The sequence below is a fragment of the Podarcis raffonei genome, chromosome 1 (assembly GCF_027172205.1).
Source record: "Podarcis raffonei isolate rPodRaf1 chromosome 1, rPodRaf1.pri, whole genome shotgun sequence".
Taxonomy (NCBI): Eukaryota; Metazoa; Chordata; class Lepidosauria; order Squamata; family Lacertidae; genus Podarcis; species Podarcis raffonei.
In genome coordinates this window covers 43,714,319-43,733,881 of record NC_070602.1, presented here as the reverse complement: position 1 = coordinate 43,733,881, position 19,563 = coordinate 43,714,319, and the positions used below count along the sequence as shown (strand labels likewise).

General features: G+C 44.2%; 1 protein-coding gene and 1 long non-coding RNA gene across 3 annotated transcripts in view; one reads left to right on the top strand and one right to left on the bottom strand.

Moving 5' to 3' along the window:
- TYRO3 (TYRO3 protein tyrosine kinase) overlaps positions 1-6,413 on the bottom strand; it is a 60,434-nt gene extending 54,021 nt beyond the window's left edge. For both annotated transcript variants that reach the window (XM_053383226.1, XM_053383234.1), the window contains exon 1: positions 6,202-6,413. In XM_053383226.1, the coding sequence (XP_053239201.1) occupies positions 6,202-6,295 (94 nt within the window). In that variant the 5' untranslated portion in view covers positions 6,296-6,413. The remainder of the gene's footprint in view (positions 1-6,201) is intronic.
- LOC128411174 (uncharacterized) overlaps positions 1-19,563 on the top strand; it is a 165,888-nt gene that overhangs the window by 63,846 nt on the left and 82,479 nt on the right. The window lies entirely within an intron of this gene.

Below are 19,563 nucleotides of genomic sequence, written 5' to 3'. Positions count from 1 at the left end.
GGGCTTAGTCACATTTGTTAGCGAACACCAGACACCGCACTCTGCCTATTGTCTCTTCTGGCCAAACTTCTGTGATATATTCTTCTTGATGGGATCAGAGCTTTGGCACATGGAGCAAGACAAACCCAAAGTGCAGAGTATGCAACTCCCTACAGTGGATGGGTTGAGTAACCGTCGCAGTGGTTATATTTCCCTTCCTGACAGGTGACCCTCCAAAAAACTGACATTAGAGGAATTGCCACTGATAGAATGGGAAGCTAGGCTGAGCCATGCATAATGGAACTAGGTGGGTGATAGCACTCTTTCTTCTGTTTACTCAAGTAGCAATCCTCAAGGAGAACCTTGTAAAGGGAACTGTCGTTTGCATCTGCTAACCATGAGTCACCCCCAGACTGCCTGGCAGCAACATATCAGGTGCAATAGGACACAAAACTGAAATGCGGTGATGCACAAAGTTTATCTTTTTCTCCTCTGTAGGACAGTTTTCAAAGGCAGAGGAACTACATCACTCAGTACTCTACAAGTGAGGCTCCTCATTAAAAAACAGTGAACAGGGTTGGTGCCAGAGCTGAGTGGGCCCCCAGCGTAATGTTCCTCATGCCCCCTGGCAAAGGTACAGCTGCATAAGTGACCTTGACAAGTGGGTGGGGCACTATCAGCTGACATCATGACACCAGATGATTGACAAGTGGGTTTCTCCACCTACCTGTTGAAGTCTGCCCGCAGGGGCAGGGACAGAGATGAAGGTAGCCCTCTGGGCAAAAACATTTCCCAACCCCTGCTTTGGATGTGTGTTGGATTGCTGTGCTATTGACCCCACAACAGACTGAGCATAGTGCTGTAACTATTACCTAGTTACAGGTCCCAGGGGAGAGTTCAGATTACCGAATGTTCCTCTATATAGAAAACCAGGGAGGAGGTTAGGCTCTCCAACACCTAATTCTCTATGGGTGGTTCCAGATGTGTTTTCCCAGTAGTGATGTATGGAAGTGAGAGCTGGACCATAAAGAAGACTGATGGCCGAAGAATTGATGCTTTTGAATAATGGTGCTGGAGGAGACTCTTGAGAGTCCCGTGGACTGCAAGAAGATCAAACCTCTCCATTCTTAAGGAAATCAGCCCTGAGTGCTCATTGGAAGGACAGATCATGAAGCTGAGGCTCCAATACTTTGGCCACCTCATGAGAAGAGAAGACTCCCTGGAAAAGACCCTGATGTTGGGAAAGATGGAGGGCACAAGGAGAAGGGGACGACAGAGGACAAGATGGTTGGACAGTGTTCTCGAAGCTACCAGCATGAGTTTGACCAAACTGCAGGAGGCAGTGGAAGACAGGAGTGCCTGGCGTGCTCTGGTCCATAGGGTCATGAAGAGTCGGACATGACTAAGCAACTAAACAACAACAACGCTTTCTGCAGAAAATCCAACAGGCTTAAAAAAAAAAATCTGCTTCTAATAATCCACTCATGGTACCTGAACAACCTCACATCTGAAAGCACCCTATGTCAAGTGGGATTTTTGTATGAAGGCGCATTCATTTATGTGAGCTCTCAACAGCAGTCTGAAGTGCCCAGACACAGGTTTACCACCTCAGGGAGTACTAGGCCTGCTGTGACACTGGCTTTCCAAGACGCCCCGCTAGGATGTACCCAGTGTGCCAGGACCATAGGATCCCCCTGCGTATATAACTTAATTGCATTCATATTTCTATGGCATGCTAGCAATTGCTCATACTGCTACATGAGACTGATAAAGTAATTAGGGGATTTTTTGACAGTGCAAGAGTAAGAACATGAAGCTAGTGTCAGGGGACCCAACTGTGGTTCGTACAGCCCACCTGCACAACATCAGTAATGTTATTCCCTACTAGAGAACCTCTGTAGGGGAAAAGCATGTTGTTCTTTTATTGGGACTTTTATTGGATTACAAAGCCTGTTAATTCACTGGTTCCCATGCTGCACTCCTTGTAATTTTTCTCCCTTTTGTTGTTCCTGTAAACTTAGTGGAAATTGCTAAGAGCGATGAAGCTGGCAAAATAATACTTTATGTTCAGACACAGCATTTGTTGTTGTTGGGCTAAGGAATTAATCATGCCACTAAGAAACATGATCTAACCCCTTATTATTTGATTCAACAATGACATAAGTGGTGTGTGAGTGTGTGTACCAGAAAGCATCCTCCCTCTCAGCTCTCCCTCTAACTGAATATAACAAGCCCTGCATAGCCACGCCACATACACCTAAAACACACGCATGACATGACAAGCAGTCTTATGAAATGTAGGCAGCACCCTGTGGCAACAAGACTGCTCAGCTTTCAGTAATGCACTTGGCTAACAGGGTTAATAACACACAAGCATTGATATATCTGGGAGGCAACTTAAGATTTACATTCCCACCCTCAGCTGTGGTTCCAAGAAATCACAGTGCAAGTCACATTGGAAGGAGTGTACTGGGCAAAGTACAAGAAGGACGGATTTTGCGCAGGGAGCAGGATTTTTTAAGGGACCAATTGGCTTTAGTCTTCTTTTGGCTCTTGATGAAAGGAAAAGGACGAATGGTTAAGAGATAGGAAGGTTTGGAAAGAGCAGGGATTAATTTTAATATATATTGAGTGTGCACACACGCACACACACACACACACATATATATTCCCAATTTCCAACCCTGATTGTTACCTAATTAAGCTCTTACGCACAGAGATAATTAAAACCTAGTCATTAACGTCTCTTCACAATGTAATGATTATGGAAATCAAAAGATGTTGCTCAATTAGGAGGTGCAGCTTCGCAATTCTTACAGATTTGGACTCAAGAAGCAGTGTGGCTCTTAGCCACCTACCTTTCCTAGCCAGATGGCAGCTGCTTAGAGAATTGACAACAATTATGTAACTGTATACAATTATATTATGTAGGAAACATAATAAACATTCCTCGCAAACCGGGATGGCTTTCTCTGTTAGTTCAGCTGACAACTTGGCAGCCTGGGAAGTTAGCTGAGCTGCTCCACCTTTTGGGTCCAATGTGGGCAGAAAATCCTGCCCAACTGCGAAGTGTGTCTTGTCATGAAAGGAGGAAATGGCATGACTGGGAAAGAGACATTCTATATTTCACCACCACCCCTGACAAACGCTCAGCAGGAAACAGTGCAGCACTGGGAACACCCTGTGAGTTGTACTTGCTTGCCAGGCCTGGTTCCTATGGATCTTTGCCTTTAATCATCCACTGTTCCCAAGACAATTAGGGAACAGACATCTATTTCTTTACAGAAACGATATGCTATCTAAACTTGACAACAACCCAGTGCTGCTAAGTTCTTTTGCACAGCAGCTTGTTAACTTTAATTCTCTGAGAATGCCGATTACTGCCAGAAAAGGAATCCAAAATGCATTCTTAAGGGAGGAAAATGGGAAACTGGAGAAACATGTCTGCACGGGAGAGCAATCTTTTCTCTCAGATGCCAAGTGTGCAAGACCAGAGCACCAGATCCTTTGTGTGTACTGTAGAGGGGAATTCAGAGTTGGGGGCTCCACATCATGACCATAACATATGGGAGCTGTTTATTATGTCAATGAATATGGGCTCCATGCTAGAACCATTGGACTATCTTGCTCCTGACATGGAGGCTCTTCATGAAAAGGGGCACATTGTACAGCATGATAGCCACCATGCATAGTCGTCAGCAGCAGCAGCAGCAGCAGCAGCATTTCCTACAGGTTCTGGATAACTGCTGTAATGACTGAACTGGTCCACAACAAACCTGGAACTTGGAACGGACCATAGCCAGGGGTGCCTAACCTGTGGCTCTCTGGATGTCATTGAACTCCAACTCCCATCAGCCCTAGTCAGCAAGGCCAATAGTTAAAGATGATGGGAGTTGTAGTTCAACAACATATGGAGGCCACAGGCCAGTCACTCCCGCCATACTTTTCTCACCTTTCCATATTTTTTTAAGAGCATTTGCAGACTCTGATTGGCTGGGAATTCTATATAATGTTGGTCAGTTTTGTTCCTGGTTATGATGCTGTCAACTTTATATCATAGGGAACTGAAAACATGGCACCATAGGGTACTGTCAATGTGGTGCCAGTGTATTAGGCTTGTCTTCCAGCCTAGCCTCTGTTGTCTTTTTGCTCTCATCTACTTATGTTTGCTCAGCCAATGGACAACTTTGATTTATATTGACTCCAGCCTTCAAGCACACAAAGCACCTAAGCCTGGAAACTGATGCTTGACAGCTCCCACCTAAAACTGTCAGCTCATGGCCCAGACAGAACACGACGACACTAGACATCATTCAGGAAGAGTAACTCCTATTCCAGTACAATAGTGGGAAAATGGATCATCACAGTTATCAAGGCTGGAGTCAGCAGGTGTCCTGGATCTGTTAATGTACATTGCTGTGTCTTCAGATCAGGAGCTAGAAATCTGAAGTCAAATAACTAGCCCAGCCAAGAGCATCAGATTCACCTACAGGTGGGCTCCCGTCCTATCAGGCAACACTGAGAAACTGCACCTTGTGAAAGCATGCCACATATTCAGTTTCACTCATTAGTGCTTTATTTAGGCTAGTTCAATTCCACAGGAAGATGAATTCTCAATGTAAATGTTTGGAATCCTTCCAGTTGTCTCCCCAACTGACTCTGTCTATTGGAGGTGAAATCATGAGATACATGTAGAAATGAATAACCACTTTACCTTCATGATGTATACTAGCCATGTAACTCTATGTATGTTTTCTCAGAAGCAACTTCTGACTGGGCTCACTAGGACTTACTCCCTAGTAAGAGTATTTAGGATTATGTTATGTTAAATAAAGGAGGAAATATTGCTACAATGGAAATATTCTGCGATTGCAGCATTCACAGGAATGTCTCTTTTTATGCCATCACCAAATGGGTCACAATAGACAGAATATTGTGCATTCCCAAAATACCCTATGAATACAATGAATACTCAATGAGCACACATGGGGATTTTAAGTTTCCCAAAGTTTTTGTATCACTGTGTGTGTGTGTGTGTGTGTGTGTGTGTGTATCTTGCTATAATGATGAACGTATGGGATCAATTTACACAGAAAAAGGAGAAGTTACACGGAACAAGGGGGTCAATATTCAAATACAAAAATATAAGTTATTTTTATTAATTAGGTGCCAAAAGCCTTACACACATTTAAAGTGCCTGCTCAATAAGCAAACCCTAAGATCAAAATTTCCAGTGATTATTACGCCAGTCAAAGCAAGTGATCTTTTAAAGACAGGAATATTTCAAAACAAATGTACTCCATAGATTAGCTGCCAAAATATGGCTTCAAGGAATGTCAATCCAATCTGAGATTTTCTGACTTTCCCCTCCACCTCCAAATATTCCAGCCTCAGAGCAGTCCCCTTGGGGCCAGTAAGTGTTGCTGTGCCCTCACTCAGGACCTCTGGAAAAGTAATGAGGCGCTTAAGGCACTTAGGTGAAGAGATCATATTTCACAACAGGGGTGTGAGATCTGAAATCGTGACAGCTCCAAGACTGCATTCATTCTCTTTGGAAGAGCTGGCTTTCTGCAGATAGCAAGGGGCCGTGGGGTAAGCGAGTCAGATTCAGAAAATATAAGAACTACAAGCTTGACTCTGCTGCAGATACTATTGATGTGCACAGCAACAAGGTGGAAAATGAAATAATAACAATACACAATCCAAATAAAGGATCCTCGACAAAGAAAGTAAGGGGTGGGGAAGAGACACATTCCCCCAATTAAGTTCTGTAATTTGTTTCAGCTCAGACCAGCAACTCTGATTTAGACCAGTTCCACAATAGACTGGGATGTATGGCCGCTGTACTTAAGAGTGGCAGTCAGCTCATTTTCCTAACTCTTCCCGGGAGTCCCTTCCGGGAGAAAAAGTGAGCTGTCAACGTGAGGGGTTTTGTTTGTTTGTCTGTTGAACCGCCCGAACAAGCCAGCTTTGCAAAGGACGGGGGTGGGCGCGCGCGAGGCGGAGGGATTCCCATTTCTGGATCAAATCAAGAGAGCATTTTTAGACCAAACCCCCAGATCCGCGCGAAAGGTCAGACCTGAGCAAGGGCTCCAACAGGGACAAAGTTGGGGGGGGGGAGAGGAGAGGCATCCCCAACGAGTCCGGAGAGGGAGCGCGGGGAGGAGAGTAGCAACCAGCCAAGTTAAGTCCATGGGGTCAGCCATGCCTTCTCCGCCTTACCTGTGACAGCCGCGACGTCCCGCAGAAGGAGAGCCCATAGTGCCGGCAGCAGCAACAGGAGTCCCCGGATCTGCATAGTCTGCTTCATCTCCATCTCTTCCACATCATCATCCTTGTCATCCTCCTCCACGCCGGGTTGCCTCCGCTCGCTTCCAAGGAAGAAATGAAACGGGGGTGGGGAGGTGGGGGAGAGAAGGCGAACGAGGAGAGGCTGTTTGGGGTCTTGTGGGGAGAGCGGGATCGGGAGGGAGGGAGGGAGGGAGGGGAAGCCGCGAGGAGAGCCAAAGCGATGCCCTCAGATTCGGGAATGCGCTGGGCGCCTCCAGCAGCAGGGCTGGGGGTCCCGCCGCGTGGAGGGTCTCTCCTTCCCACGCGCGCGTGAGAGAGGGACCTGGCAGGGGAGCCTGAGGTGGCGGCAGATTCGGGAGCTGCACCAGCGCTCGCTCCCGGCTGGCTGACCCGCCTCCTCCTCCGCTCGCTGCGCTTGTAATCCAAGATCCGCGAGCCGAGGAGTTCCCCCCCTGCCGGCCTCGCGCGGTACGCGGAGTTCAGTCGGCGAGCAAGCGCCGCTCGCCTCGGCCGGGCTCGGAGCTCCCCCTCTCGCCGCTTCTGCTCTGCCGCCGCCGCGACTTCCTTCAACAAGTCGCCTTCTCCTCCTCCTTCTCGCCTTCCTCCTGCTCCTTCTCCGCCTCTTCTCCTCCAGGAAATGGCGCTTTCGGGAGGCCACACGGCAGAGCCCGGCTTCTCATCGTGACATCACTGGCCTCATCATGAATATTTATCTAGCCTGTATATTTATTGCCCTTCGCATTCTCCCTCTCTGCTCCCACCCGCCTCGCCGAGTGGGAAATGGCGGGCTTCTTCTCGGGGGTGGTCGCGGCCTCTCTACGCCTTCGGAGGGAGGCGCGAGAGGGGCGCTGGAAGCGCGCGCGCCAACAACCCCCTGTTGCGCCAGCAACCCGGGGAAAGAGACGCAGTTTCGTCGCGCTGGCCAAGTCGGCCTCACCCAACATTCAGATGAATACATTGGTGGTTTCTAACAACGGGAAAGGAAAAGCCAGTATCAGACACCAAGCCCAGTTCTGAAATAAAGTAATACGTTTCCTCCATGCAGGAACAGCCGGGGAAGAATGTATACTGAGTAAACACACACGAGGCAGTTTGAAAGCATGAAGCACCCGTGTGACTTTGGGCGAGAAATCACAGATCTAAATTCTGTCGTCCTTAGTTATTTCTTTCAAAACCTGCATGGATTTTACATTCTGCATTTTAAGTTTCTGGACCATGTTTAAAGGCAGCCCCACAAAGAGCACATTACAATAGTTGAGTCTTGATGGAACCAGAGAAACTAAGGAAGGGCCCATCCATACCTTGGCTTAATGAGGACTGTGAACCCCTTGTGTCTCTCTTAATTAACACTCCACCTCGCATGTGGTGCTCTCTTCCAACTACCCATGGGGCAAAAGATTCCTGCATTACAGGGGGCTGGACTAGATGACCCACAGGTGCCCCACTAGATGACCTATGGTTCAGCTGCTCTCCCACAGTTCCGACGATTCGCCATGCAATCAATGTAGCTCTCCTGTTTGGATTTTCGATGCATAGGAAATGGGTATGTAGGAATTAAAGAAGCTGCAAGGGTTTTACAACCCACATTCTAAGTGAGGTATGGGCTGGCTGTAAGGTCCTTTCTCTTGATAGGGTTGTGAAATATACTCGGAGTCGAGAGTGGATTTCATGCTCTTTATTCAGCTCATAGTGGTGAGGAGGAATGGAAGTTCCCCCGCAGTATCTGCTTTATATACATTATTTACACAATGGGCTGCACGTGATTGGCTAATTCCGGGATTCTCCTGTAGGCCAATCAGGTTGTGGATTCAATTCCACCTGGAGCTGGATTGGGTGGCTCCTGCGGACCAATCATACTGCTGCGTTGTTCTAGGACCAATCAGACTGCTGCATTTTGGATCCTATTCAACTCAGTACATAACAGGTTGAGGTGGCATATCAACTGGTTAAGTTGGCAAAAGTCACTTCTCGCTACTGCGTCGCCTAGGAGGGGCCCCCACAGCTGTGAACCTGGGCTTTCGGGAAGTGAAATCCCATGGGGTAACCAACAGTTTTCTACACTTGTATCATATAGCAACTCTTGCTCACATTTTCTCTGAACTAACATTTCTTCATAGGTGTCTTGCTCCATCCCTTTGATCATTTGAGGTGCTCTTTTCTGATTAGTTTTGTATATGTGGTTCAGGGCAAGCACAGAGCACCTTCAAATGAATGTACCCATGATGTTGTTAGGGGCTACAGCACACATCAGCAGAAGAGGGTAGAACTAGCCCACGGAGTTCCAATGACATCCCCCCACGTGTGGGACCCTCAACTTCTGACCCCACTTTTTTAGCTCCAATATGTTAGTCATTGATTTCTTCGTTCCTCATGAATTTGGGATTTGCCCAAATATTGTCAAAATAAATGGGAACTGAGTAAACATTCTGACTCGTGAAAATTAAATTAAACAATGTCCAAAATTCATATACAGTGGTACCTCGGGTTAAGTACTTAATTTGTTCCGGAGGTCCGTTCTTAACCTGAAACTGTTCTTAACCTGAAGCACCACTTTAGCTAATGGGGCCTCCTGCTGCCGCCGCGCTGCCGTTCTGTTCTCATCCTGAAGCAAAGTTCTTAACCTGAAGCACTATTTCTGGGTTAGCGAAGTCTGTAACCTGAAGTGTATGTAACCTGAAGCATATGTAACCCGAGGTACCACTGTATATATATTCACCTTTGCTTACCTCTCACAGAGACTGAGATTGCAAGAGTTTCTTCATAGCACAGGGAACATAGATACTGACACAGTCATTAATATTATAATGTGGTTTGGGGATATTTAGAGTAGAGAAGCAACAGGCAACTCCTCTTCCTTTGCTATTATCTCTGAAGCAAATCCCCGTCCTGTAGATGAATGCGAAGCAGCTATTGAAATTTTATAACACGAGTTTGTGTGTATAACTTGAAGTTTAGGCCTGTAATCAGCAAACCTATAACACAGACTGACATTCTGGCTTCCATTGGTAAAAAGATCCAACCCCTCCCCCCCTTTTTTTTACTGCAGCCAACTCTGCCAGCCTATAGCATGTCTCACATGCATTTCTAGTCTGTTGCCATAGCAACAAGAACCTAACTTCCCTCCCACTTCTTTCTGCCAAGTTGGTTGTTGCCCATCAACACATCAATGATCTGGAATAATGCCCTAATTTCTGTCAGATTAACTCATGGGCTTTCAAGTAGCCATTATGTGTGTCCCCCCCCCCCTTAGTTCTGCCTAGTAGTTAAACACTTTAAGAGTGCTCTGTTCAAATTACCCTTATTTGCATAGGAAATAGAGACCTCTTATTAACATAAGATTCTATGATTGTTTTTTTAATAAGCCCTGCTTCTAAAGCATTGAGATCCCTACAGGGATTTTGCCAATTTTCCCAAACATTGAGGTTTCACCTGATAAAAGGTCACAGCTCTAGTTCCCGGGATGTTCAGATTTGCAGGTGCAGATCAGTATTGATATTGTTATAAGAAAAAACTGCTCCTTTTCCCTTATGGGGTACCCAGTAAATGTGTTTGTTCCTGCTCATCTGTCCTGAAAATCTAGGTAACTGTATCCAAATGGCTGCTTCCTGTCCCATGGAATCCTTTGAAAGGATGAGCCTTGTTCTTTTTAAGCCAACTTTCCTTACCATATTTCTACATGCCTACTTTCCTTTTATGATTTTGTGCCACGTGATTCTGATTTCCTAATATAGAACCTGTTGTTTTATTTTACTGCACTGCCATGCTTCTGGATTTCAGCCCCTGTGGCTTAAAATGCTCCGTTCTGTTATCTGTTTGGTTTTTACATGACCAAAAGACAATTCAAAAAGCATTAAAATCTATTGAAATCACCTATTTGGTGATTACTACTTTTTCTGAGGTTAAAATCTCCTACAAGGCCCCCCCAAACTTAAAAAATAAATAAATTGTAGAGCATTTGCTTTAAATGATTTTTGGGACTTTAAGGCTGCAATCCTATGCACACTTACCTGTGAGTAAGTCCCATAGAACTTTAGACGGCTTACTTCTGATAACACATTCTTAGGTTTGCACTAGCATGCCATCGAATGGGCATATCCTGAGTCTGTTCTAGGCTGCTGTGGAAAGCTTTGTGCAGAGCAAAAGGCAAGGGTACCACTTTTAATAAAATGATGAAGGCAGGCAGTTATTTTAAACTCACTGGTGACGTGTGGCACTTTAAAGGTGCCTGCTTGCTAAAGCAATCTGTACGTGTCAGGCTTAAATTTCTCTTTGTAAACATGGCAAGTCCTATTGCGTCCCAGCATGCAAAGGGGCCTGGTTAGAATTATTTTGCTCTGTTAGTTGCCAAGCCTGCTCTGCTATCATACTATTACTCATATCCTTGAGGAATCCCTAGCATTGGAACAATGCCAAGCAGACTCCATGACTGGAATAAGAATGTGTGTCTCTTTTGCTCCTGTTCAATGGAGAATCACCAAAAGAGAGGCTGATAAACCACATGCAGGTGAGAGACTGAGAAGATGCCCTGTTTCTCTTGGGGCATGACATCCTTTGAAAGGTCTTGTTCAGAGGCACGGTGTTCTCAGGTACTTTCTCAGGCTATTAAATATATTCTTTGCATATATTTGTTACCAAGCCCTGGATGGTTGCTGGTTTACTAATGGTTTCTTCTATTTTGAGCTTTTGTACTTCACAATGTGCTGTTTTTCATGGTCGTTATGGATTTCTGTGAAATAATATTGATTTAAAAAAAACCTCACAATACTATTTGCTTGAATAAGTCCCCTCAAAGTCCACAACTGAAATGCATGTTGGTGAAAACTGTAAATAAATATAAGCAGAGCCTGATTATGGGAAGCACTTTTTAAAACATCAGTATATTTTTATGAATTTATATTTCTTATTATTTATTTATTCTTATTATTTATTTATTTATTCAATTTCGATTCTGCCCTTCCTCCCAAAGGAGTGCAGGAGTTACACATGTATATTTTTCCATATGCAGACAGTATTGGTGCTTTCAGATTAATGCCACCTGGTGCTCATTTAAAGTTCTCTAGTGCATACCACTCTTGCAGAAACTGCGCTGCCTGGGCATTGACCTGGCTTCCAATTACTCTGAACAAAGCATGTTGGCAATGCAGTCCGGAGCTTTAATGAGTTGTGCTGACATGATGTTGTTGCATGACATTTCTCCTGCTACTATGCCTCCTGCAATAGCTGAAGTGATCTCAGGGAAATTAATTATTTCAACCAAACAATTTTTACTTGTATTCAACATATAAACTTTTTTTTTTTTTTAAGATCCTACAGTTGTCTCACAATGTGTTTGCTGGTGTAAATTGGCATATGTTCATTGACTGCATTTAACTGGGGATCCATTTCGTACATCCATTGATTACATTTAGAATCATAGAAATGTATAGTTGGAAGGGACCTCAGGGCCCATCTAGTCCAACCCCCTGCAATGCAATCTTTCACCCATTGTGGGGCTCGAACCCAAAACCCCGAGATTAAGAGTCTCATGCTCTACCAACTGAGCTATCCTGCCTCAGCTAATCTTTTGCACTGGCTAATGATTGGTTCTCCATTAGGATTTTTACATTGTTTAAGTTTAGTAAGATGAAGGGAGTCCTTAAATCCAATGATTTTAATGGATCTACTCTGAGTATAACTTAGTCAGATATAAATGTGGATTGATAGCTATGCGTAGTTCAGGTACCTGTGCTAAACCTACACTGTAGAGTGATTGCCTTTCAGAAAATAACATAAAGTGAATCAGATGGTTCTCATATCCAAAAAAACATTGTACTGATTTCCCTTTTTCCTTATTCCTTTTAAGTGAATAAGAATGAATCCCATTGCGTGATGGGTGACAGGACAATATCTTCCACTGCACCTGAGTGTAGCAACCTAGTGGTTGTCTGCCCTGAAAACAGATTTGGGTCAGATATTCCACAATGGCACACACAAACGCAAATCCCCTATTAGAATGCAAGAGTATAAGAAGAGGACTGCTGGACCAGGCCAATGGCCCATCCAGTCTAGCATCCTACTCTCAGAGTGACTAACCAGATATATAGAAGAAGCCCTGAAGCACAGACAGCACTCCCACCTTATGCAATTCCCAGCAGTTCATATTCTCAGAGGCATATTGCCTTGAACAGTGGAGGAACCCACTTTGTTAATGTTTTTGTCTCCTCCTTGGCTTCCTTGCACACTTTATAAAAACCACGAAATATTATAATATGTTGCGCTACTGGATGGAATGACTGTTCTAGGAATTGTTAACATTGGTTGCCAACTAATTCCGCATTTTCTGCTTTCGATCCACTTGATGGCGATTATGATTGTGCTTTTAGAGGTGAAGACCTTGCAGCTCTTTTAGTTAGTTTTGGTTTGCTAACAAGGGCTCTGTTATGCTGTATTTAGTTCATCGTTGCATTTGATTACATTGGGTGTTTCTAAACAATTGTAGAAGCTTTGGTATAAGATAACAATTCCGTCAATCATTATAGTTTAATTTAAAACAATGTTTTATATATCAATTGTTGGATTTATATCTCTATTCCAAAGAGCTTCATGCAGTGTACCTGGATTCCTTGGAACACACCGAGAGCCGGATTTACATATAAGCTAAAAAAAAGCTATAGCTTAGGATCCCAATCTCCTGGCCCCCCCCCAAAAAAAATTAAAGGAAAAAACTGGATGTACATTTCCAAAATATAAGATAAAAAACAAATAAAATAAAACCTACATACAGCAACCGTGTTTTGTGTTGTGTATGATGTAAGTAATGGGCCCTGCCTGCTAGGCTGCTCCCTACCCTAAAATATCACTGGCTTGCTCATTTCTATATATAGGGTGCCTACATTCTGCATGGACTGGTTGCATGGCAACATGTACAAGTTGCTTTTTAGATACCTATTAGGTCCATAAATTACCATATAGCATATATTCAACACAAAAAACCAATACAATTTGTTGTTGACAAAGGACAGCTGAACATATAAAGGGCCCCATTACCTTCAGTAGCTTACAGCCTCATCAAACCTAAATCTGGCCCTGAACACACCTATTGAAGTCATGGTGAGGCCCAGAATGGCTCAGTTTCAGAGATGCAGCTACATTAAGCAGATGACAAAAGTGGGAGAAGAGAGGAAGTTGGGCATCTGTTTTGAACACTTCCTTTTGATGACAGTATGCTTTCCCTTTGCAGTCAAGGCGCTGCGGTTAATTCATTTTGCCTTGCAAAACTAATGAATATTGTAATTCAGATATAATAAAGGACAGAAACCAGTTTAATATCACTGAAATCAATGGATCTAAGCAAATCTCGCTACAAATACTTTGGTTCAATGCACATTATAGACTGGGCTGCTACTCATTGCTGGAAAATAATTATCGAAAGTTGTTCAATATAAACAATTGTTTGTAATAACCTGGAACACTTTAAGAAATGTGTTTTGTATTTTTCTTCTTCCAGATTTTCAATTAATAGACATAAACAATAACTTTAAAGGAGCTAAATAGTGCAGAAATATAACATGTGCACCTGTTTTGTTCAGCAGGAATCCAAGTGCTGGAACAAAGGTAAATTGGCTGTTTCTTAATCCCTGGCATAACCTTTAGCTACTATAAAACAAAGCTTTTGTGAGGTCATCCCAAGCAAGCATACCTGTTCTTTTGCATGCAATATAGTTTCGTAAAGGAAGTCTGCTGAGGACTCTTACTGAGCTGTCTGTCACTGTTACCCTCACTTCAGCTTGTATGGCAGCTGGAGCCTTATCTGTTCTTCTGCACTAGTTTGTTTCCTGGGATATGTCTTGGGGACTCCTGGTACCATTTATTCTAGATCCCTGACGAAGTCACTGTTTAGTGCTTCACTAATGAGGTTGATAAGCAGAGGCACACAAAAGACTCAGTGATTGCAGCGGCAGAGAGGAATTAGTTCCCCTTACTTATTATGTCCTCTGCAGTGCTTGTCAAGAGGTCTGGATCAGCTAGCTTATCAGGACATATAAGCTAGTTATGTATCGTTTTAAAAAAAGATTTTATTTGTATATTACTGATAATTGTTTCATATATATCTTTTGTATATCATAAAAATCACCACTTAGGGATGTTTTGATCAAGCTGCTTAAAAATTGTCAATGAAACAAATAAGTAGAAATTATCACTAAGCCGACAACAAACATCGGACTAAAGCTGGCTAGTGATTGTGGTACAAAACAAACCATGGTCATGTGTTCGGATGACATACAAACCTTTGTGGTTTGTTTGCCCACTCACATGAGAGGTCACAGCTATTCCTTTAGCAGACAAATCTTTGCCTTGGTTTGCTGATGGAGTGAAGAACAGAACAGTGAGATGGCATTCAAGCGGCGTAGGAATCTAAATCCAGAATGACGCCTTGCTCTGCTTCAACAATGTGATGCGTTTTAAATTTCTTGGTTATTGGTTTGTTTTGCAACCAGTACTTTCAGGATCTGATGTTAAGGAGTGTCCTGAAGAAGAGATACTATTGATTTGTTATCTGTGTGGTCTAGGTGAGCTTTGATATATAGTGGAAGGCATGTTCGAACAAAAGGACAGGGAGAATTCTTATGGCTTCTTAAGATTCTCGGAGGACCAAAACAAAAAGGAGGAGAATGCAAACTAGGAACATTCTGTTGGGCTGAGTGTACACAAAAATGATGAGCGTGGTGATTTCACCTGGGTGGTGATGGCTTGCCCTGCCCATTCCAATAATGGGATTTCTAAGACTTGCAAACATTGCATAGCAAAATTGCACAATGACAGCTCTGACTAGGGATCACGTTGCAACGTAAGTGCCTCTTCCTTGACACAGCTAAATCTTTAAATACTCTGGATTCTTGCAGTGCATCTTGCATGAAGTGTGTTGTTCTCCATGCTGTTCTCTCCCCTCCGGTTGCTGCCCCCACCTATGCCTGGCAATCTCAAGTAGCTGTCCAGGTGCCAGAAATTCTGCCCTTGGCCCACCTTAAACATTTCTTCCTGATGCCAGACTTCACTTGATGTAGTGTCACTCCAGAACATGGTAGGAAATTTAGGTGGTGGCTTGCTGGCTCCTAGTCGCTCTGCACTGCTGCCTGCCACTCCTGCCACTGGCCCCAGGTAAGCTTGCTTGGGGAGGGGGGCATGGCTGCAGGACAGACTTCATCAGAGAGGCCATTGCCCAGTGTTTCTTCATATAGACCTGCCTCTGCCCCTGCCTAATTATACCACATAGCCTTGGGCCTGCCACTCTCCCACCTGCACTTTAAAGTGTTACCACTCTGGTGCAGTGTTAACGCATAAGTTGCTGTTTGTGCAGTGGTTTCCTAAGTGGATAGTACCGTCCCCTGGGAGGATAAGGTAAAGGTAAAAGACCCCTGGACAGTTAAGCCCAGTCAAAGGCGACTCTAGTGTGGCGGAGCTCATCTTGCTTTTCAGGCTTAGGGAGCCGGCATTTGTCCACAGACAGCTTCCCGGGTCATGTGGCCAGCATGACTATACCGCTTCTGGTGCAATGGAACACTGTGACAGAAGCCAGAGTGCCCGGAAACACCGTTTACCCTCCTGCCACAGCGGTACCTATTTATCTACTTGCACTGGCATGCTTTCAAACTGCTAGGTTGGCAGGAGCTGGGACAGAGAAACAGGAGCTCACTCCATCGCGGGGATTCGAACTGCCGACCTTCCAATTGGCAAGCCCAAGAGGCTCAATGGTTTAGACCACAGCACCACCCATGTCCCCCGTGAGAGGATTATGTAGGTGGGCACTGGAGGTGTAAATGACTATCACACTTCGAAAAGATTGTATCGCTGATCAAATCAAGGGTATATAGTTGCACGCTGCCCCAAACTCTGAGTGGTGCGAGATTCCATGTGTTCCAGGCACTTACCCAGGGTTCATGTTTCCTTTTGGAATGAGGCACAGCACAGCGGAGAGTGTAGTGTCTTTGTGATATGTGGTTCATTTATACCAGTATACGACCTAAGCCTGTGATGGAGGAGTTCACATCGTCAACACCCCAAGAAGGTCCTGCTTCTCCCATAGCCACAGCCTTGGATTCCAGCAGAAACCAGGCCTGGCTCTCTCTCTCTGCCTTTCCACTCTGGTCTTTTGTCTTTCTAACTAACAGATAGTTGGGGGAGAGAAGCCCATCCATTTGTCCAGCTTTGCTCCCTTAATGACCCATACTTAGTGAGCAAAGTACATGAACTAATGTCAGTGTACTGGAAGAAGCAAAGATTACCAGTGTTTCATTGGATTGGTCATGTTTGGATGCCTGATTATCGTCTTCCAAAGCAACCACAGTGGTACCTCGGTTTTCAAAGCATTTACCGTACTTCTGGATTTTCGGCATTTGAAAACCGAAATGTTCGACTTCCAAGATGTTCGAAAACTGAGGTACCACTGTCCTCTGTTCTGAACTTAAACACGGAAAGCATAACAATGGTGGTCAACAAAAGAAGTTTAAAGATTCTCTTGAGGCAAATCTAAAAAAATGTAGTATAAGCATAGACAATTGGGAAACACTGGCCTGCGAGCCCTCCAATTGGAGAACAGCCTTTACCAAAGGTGTCATGAACTTCAAAGACACTCAAACTCAGGATGAAAGGGAAGACTAAGAGGAAGGCATGTTTGGCAAACCCTCACTGTGATCAACTCCCGCCTGGAAGCCTATGTCCCCACTGTGAAAAGACATGTGGATCCAGAACTGGCCTCCACGGTCACTTACGGACTCACTGTTAAGACCGTATTCATTGAAAACAATCTTAATTGGCTATGGGTGATCGCCAAAGAAGAAGATTTAGCGAGCCATTACCAGGCTGTCCTAGCTATTCCAGCAATTGAATCCATGCTGGAGCCAGGAATTAGAAGGGGCCCCAGGCATTCAGCACACACTCACTCACAAATATATACACAACTCAATACTGACTCAATGCTGTAGCGATTCAGTCTTAAATATTTCTCAAAATTGAAATGCGATACAGAAAGAACCACATATTTTAATATGGACTCTAATGTGCCTCCAAAATTTAGCTCGTTTGTCCATTTATGTTGACCGATGGACAATTATATTAAAACTGGGCATGTGATAATCCATAAGAATGTCTGTCAAAATAAAGGCATCATGATGTAAACATTCAGCTTATATAACAGAATACCATTTAGCTATCAGGAAAAAACCCAGAAAGACTTTTTGCATTGTTTCCAGTAACCTTCCTGTGCAACCAGCCAAGTTGTGTAAGACAAACTCTGCGTCTTCTGTGGTGAAAGGAACACACCATTGCAAAACAGGATCATTATACCAAAAGGAATTATATTTCAGATGATGCAACAGTCAGTGCCGTAAGAAACAATCGTATATGTGCACAGATATGCATATATAATTATCTACACATACTAGACACTACAAATTTCAACATACAGGTAGAAATAATGGAAGCGAAGATTCACTCCCTAGTTGGACACTGCTTGCTAATGACATTTGCTTTGCTGTGGAGTTGAAACACTTTGCTCTGAAAAGACAACAAATAACATTTGGCCAACGAGGATCATCAGCATTTGCCACCCACATAAAAGATCGCTTCCCAGGGTTTCTTCAGTGTGTGTGTGAAGACTGATGATGGGAAGGGAACTGGTGTTTTGAAGTGGTCCATAGCTGTACCTGAGAAGATCACACAAAAATGAACGTTTGATTTCATCTCTGCTCATCGTGTTCCTTGCAAGGTGTGTGGACTGGAAGTGTGAGAGTGGGCCAGGGTGCATAGCTTAACACACCACATTCTGTGTTTGAGGACAAGAGGAAGAAAAGCAAAACTTAAAGTGCCCAAGGCTGCTCTAATACAAGATTTTCACATCAGCTCCTGATTGGCACTAAAGGATGCTTAACATAACATGGCTTTGAAATCCAAAGTGTAGAAGCAGAGGAATCGGGGCAACAAGGGTGGACACCAGGTCCAGTGACCGTATAGACAGTAACAGTCGTTGTGCAGTGAGTCAGTGAGTCGGGCTGTTAACCAGAAGGTTGATGGTTCAAGCCCACCCAGAGACAACTGCAAGCAGGATTCCTGCATTGGACTAGATAACCCCCTCCCCGGGGTCCCTTCTAACTCTAACATTCTTCTCTGTGATTCTGAGATCTAAAGAGATTGAGTGATTATTCAGAAAGGCAGGGAAAGCTTTGTTTCCCACGCTTCTTAACAGAGGTCAATGCTCATGATCTTGATTCAGTGTTAGCTGCTCAGGCTCTTTTCATATGAGCCATTGTCTGAGGAGAGCAGGGTGCTGGTGTGGTCCAAGGGGGAGAGCACTGGACAAATGACCTGGGTTCAAATCCCTGTACAGTCATCATAGATTCACTAGGTCCCATTGGGTAAGTCACCAGAGAAGAATAGCAAACATATCCTATATCGCAAAGAAAAAGTGGCAGGTGGCCCAGTCCCTATCCACTGGAAGTCCCCCCCCCCCACTTAGGATCACTCTTGCCTTTAGGATGCCATATAGGACCCCCCATGGGCTATTTGGAGGAGATTCCCTAATCATAGTTTTCAGGGCAGACTGTGACTCCTCTATGCATCTCATCCGTCTATCTAAAAAGGAATGGGTTTTGAGTTCCCCCGACCTTCTGTGCGGCCCCTGAACCCTGAAACACTCTTTAGGTTCTTACATGATTCCCTGAAACAAACTCTATGTTCATTGGGCCCCAGAAACCCTGAAGCCACATGGAGGATTGGGGAACACACAAAACATTTTATTTTATCAAGGATGATGGCATGGGACCGTAGACATGGCAACAAAAAAAATCTCTTCCATCATTGGGCATGTAAACTGAAATGGGATTTCAAGGGTTACAGTTAGTTTTGTGGGGGACTCAAAACCTGTTTCATATTATTGGGGGTGATAGGATAGTCATGTAGAGGGGTTTCAAGCCACCCTGAAAACCATATTCCTGCTCATCAAGCCCTTAAACCAAAATGGAGTTCTGGGGTCACATTATTGCATCACATGATATGAACACATGGAGGGGTCATAACATATGTTGAAAGTTGTTTAGGGTAGTACTTCAAAATAGCCTATGGGGGAATCTTCCATGGCATCCTTAAAGCAAAAGCAATCCTAAGCGGGGGTGGGACTTACAGTGAAAGGGAAGTGGAGCAGCTGTCACCTTTGGTCTGTGATATGATATATGCACCTCATACATATCTTTTTCACTCATGGACTATAGCATCAAGTAGCGACTTGCAGGTTTGAATATGGTATCACCACAATTAACATTT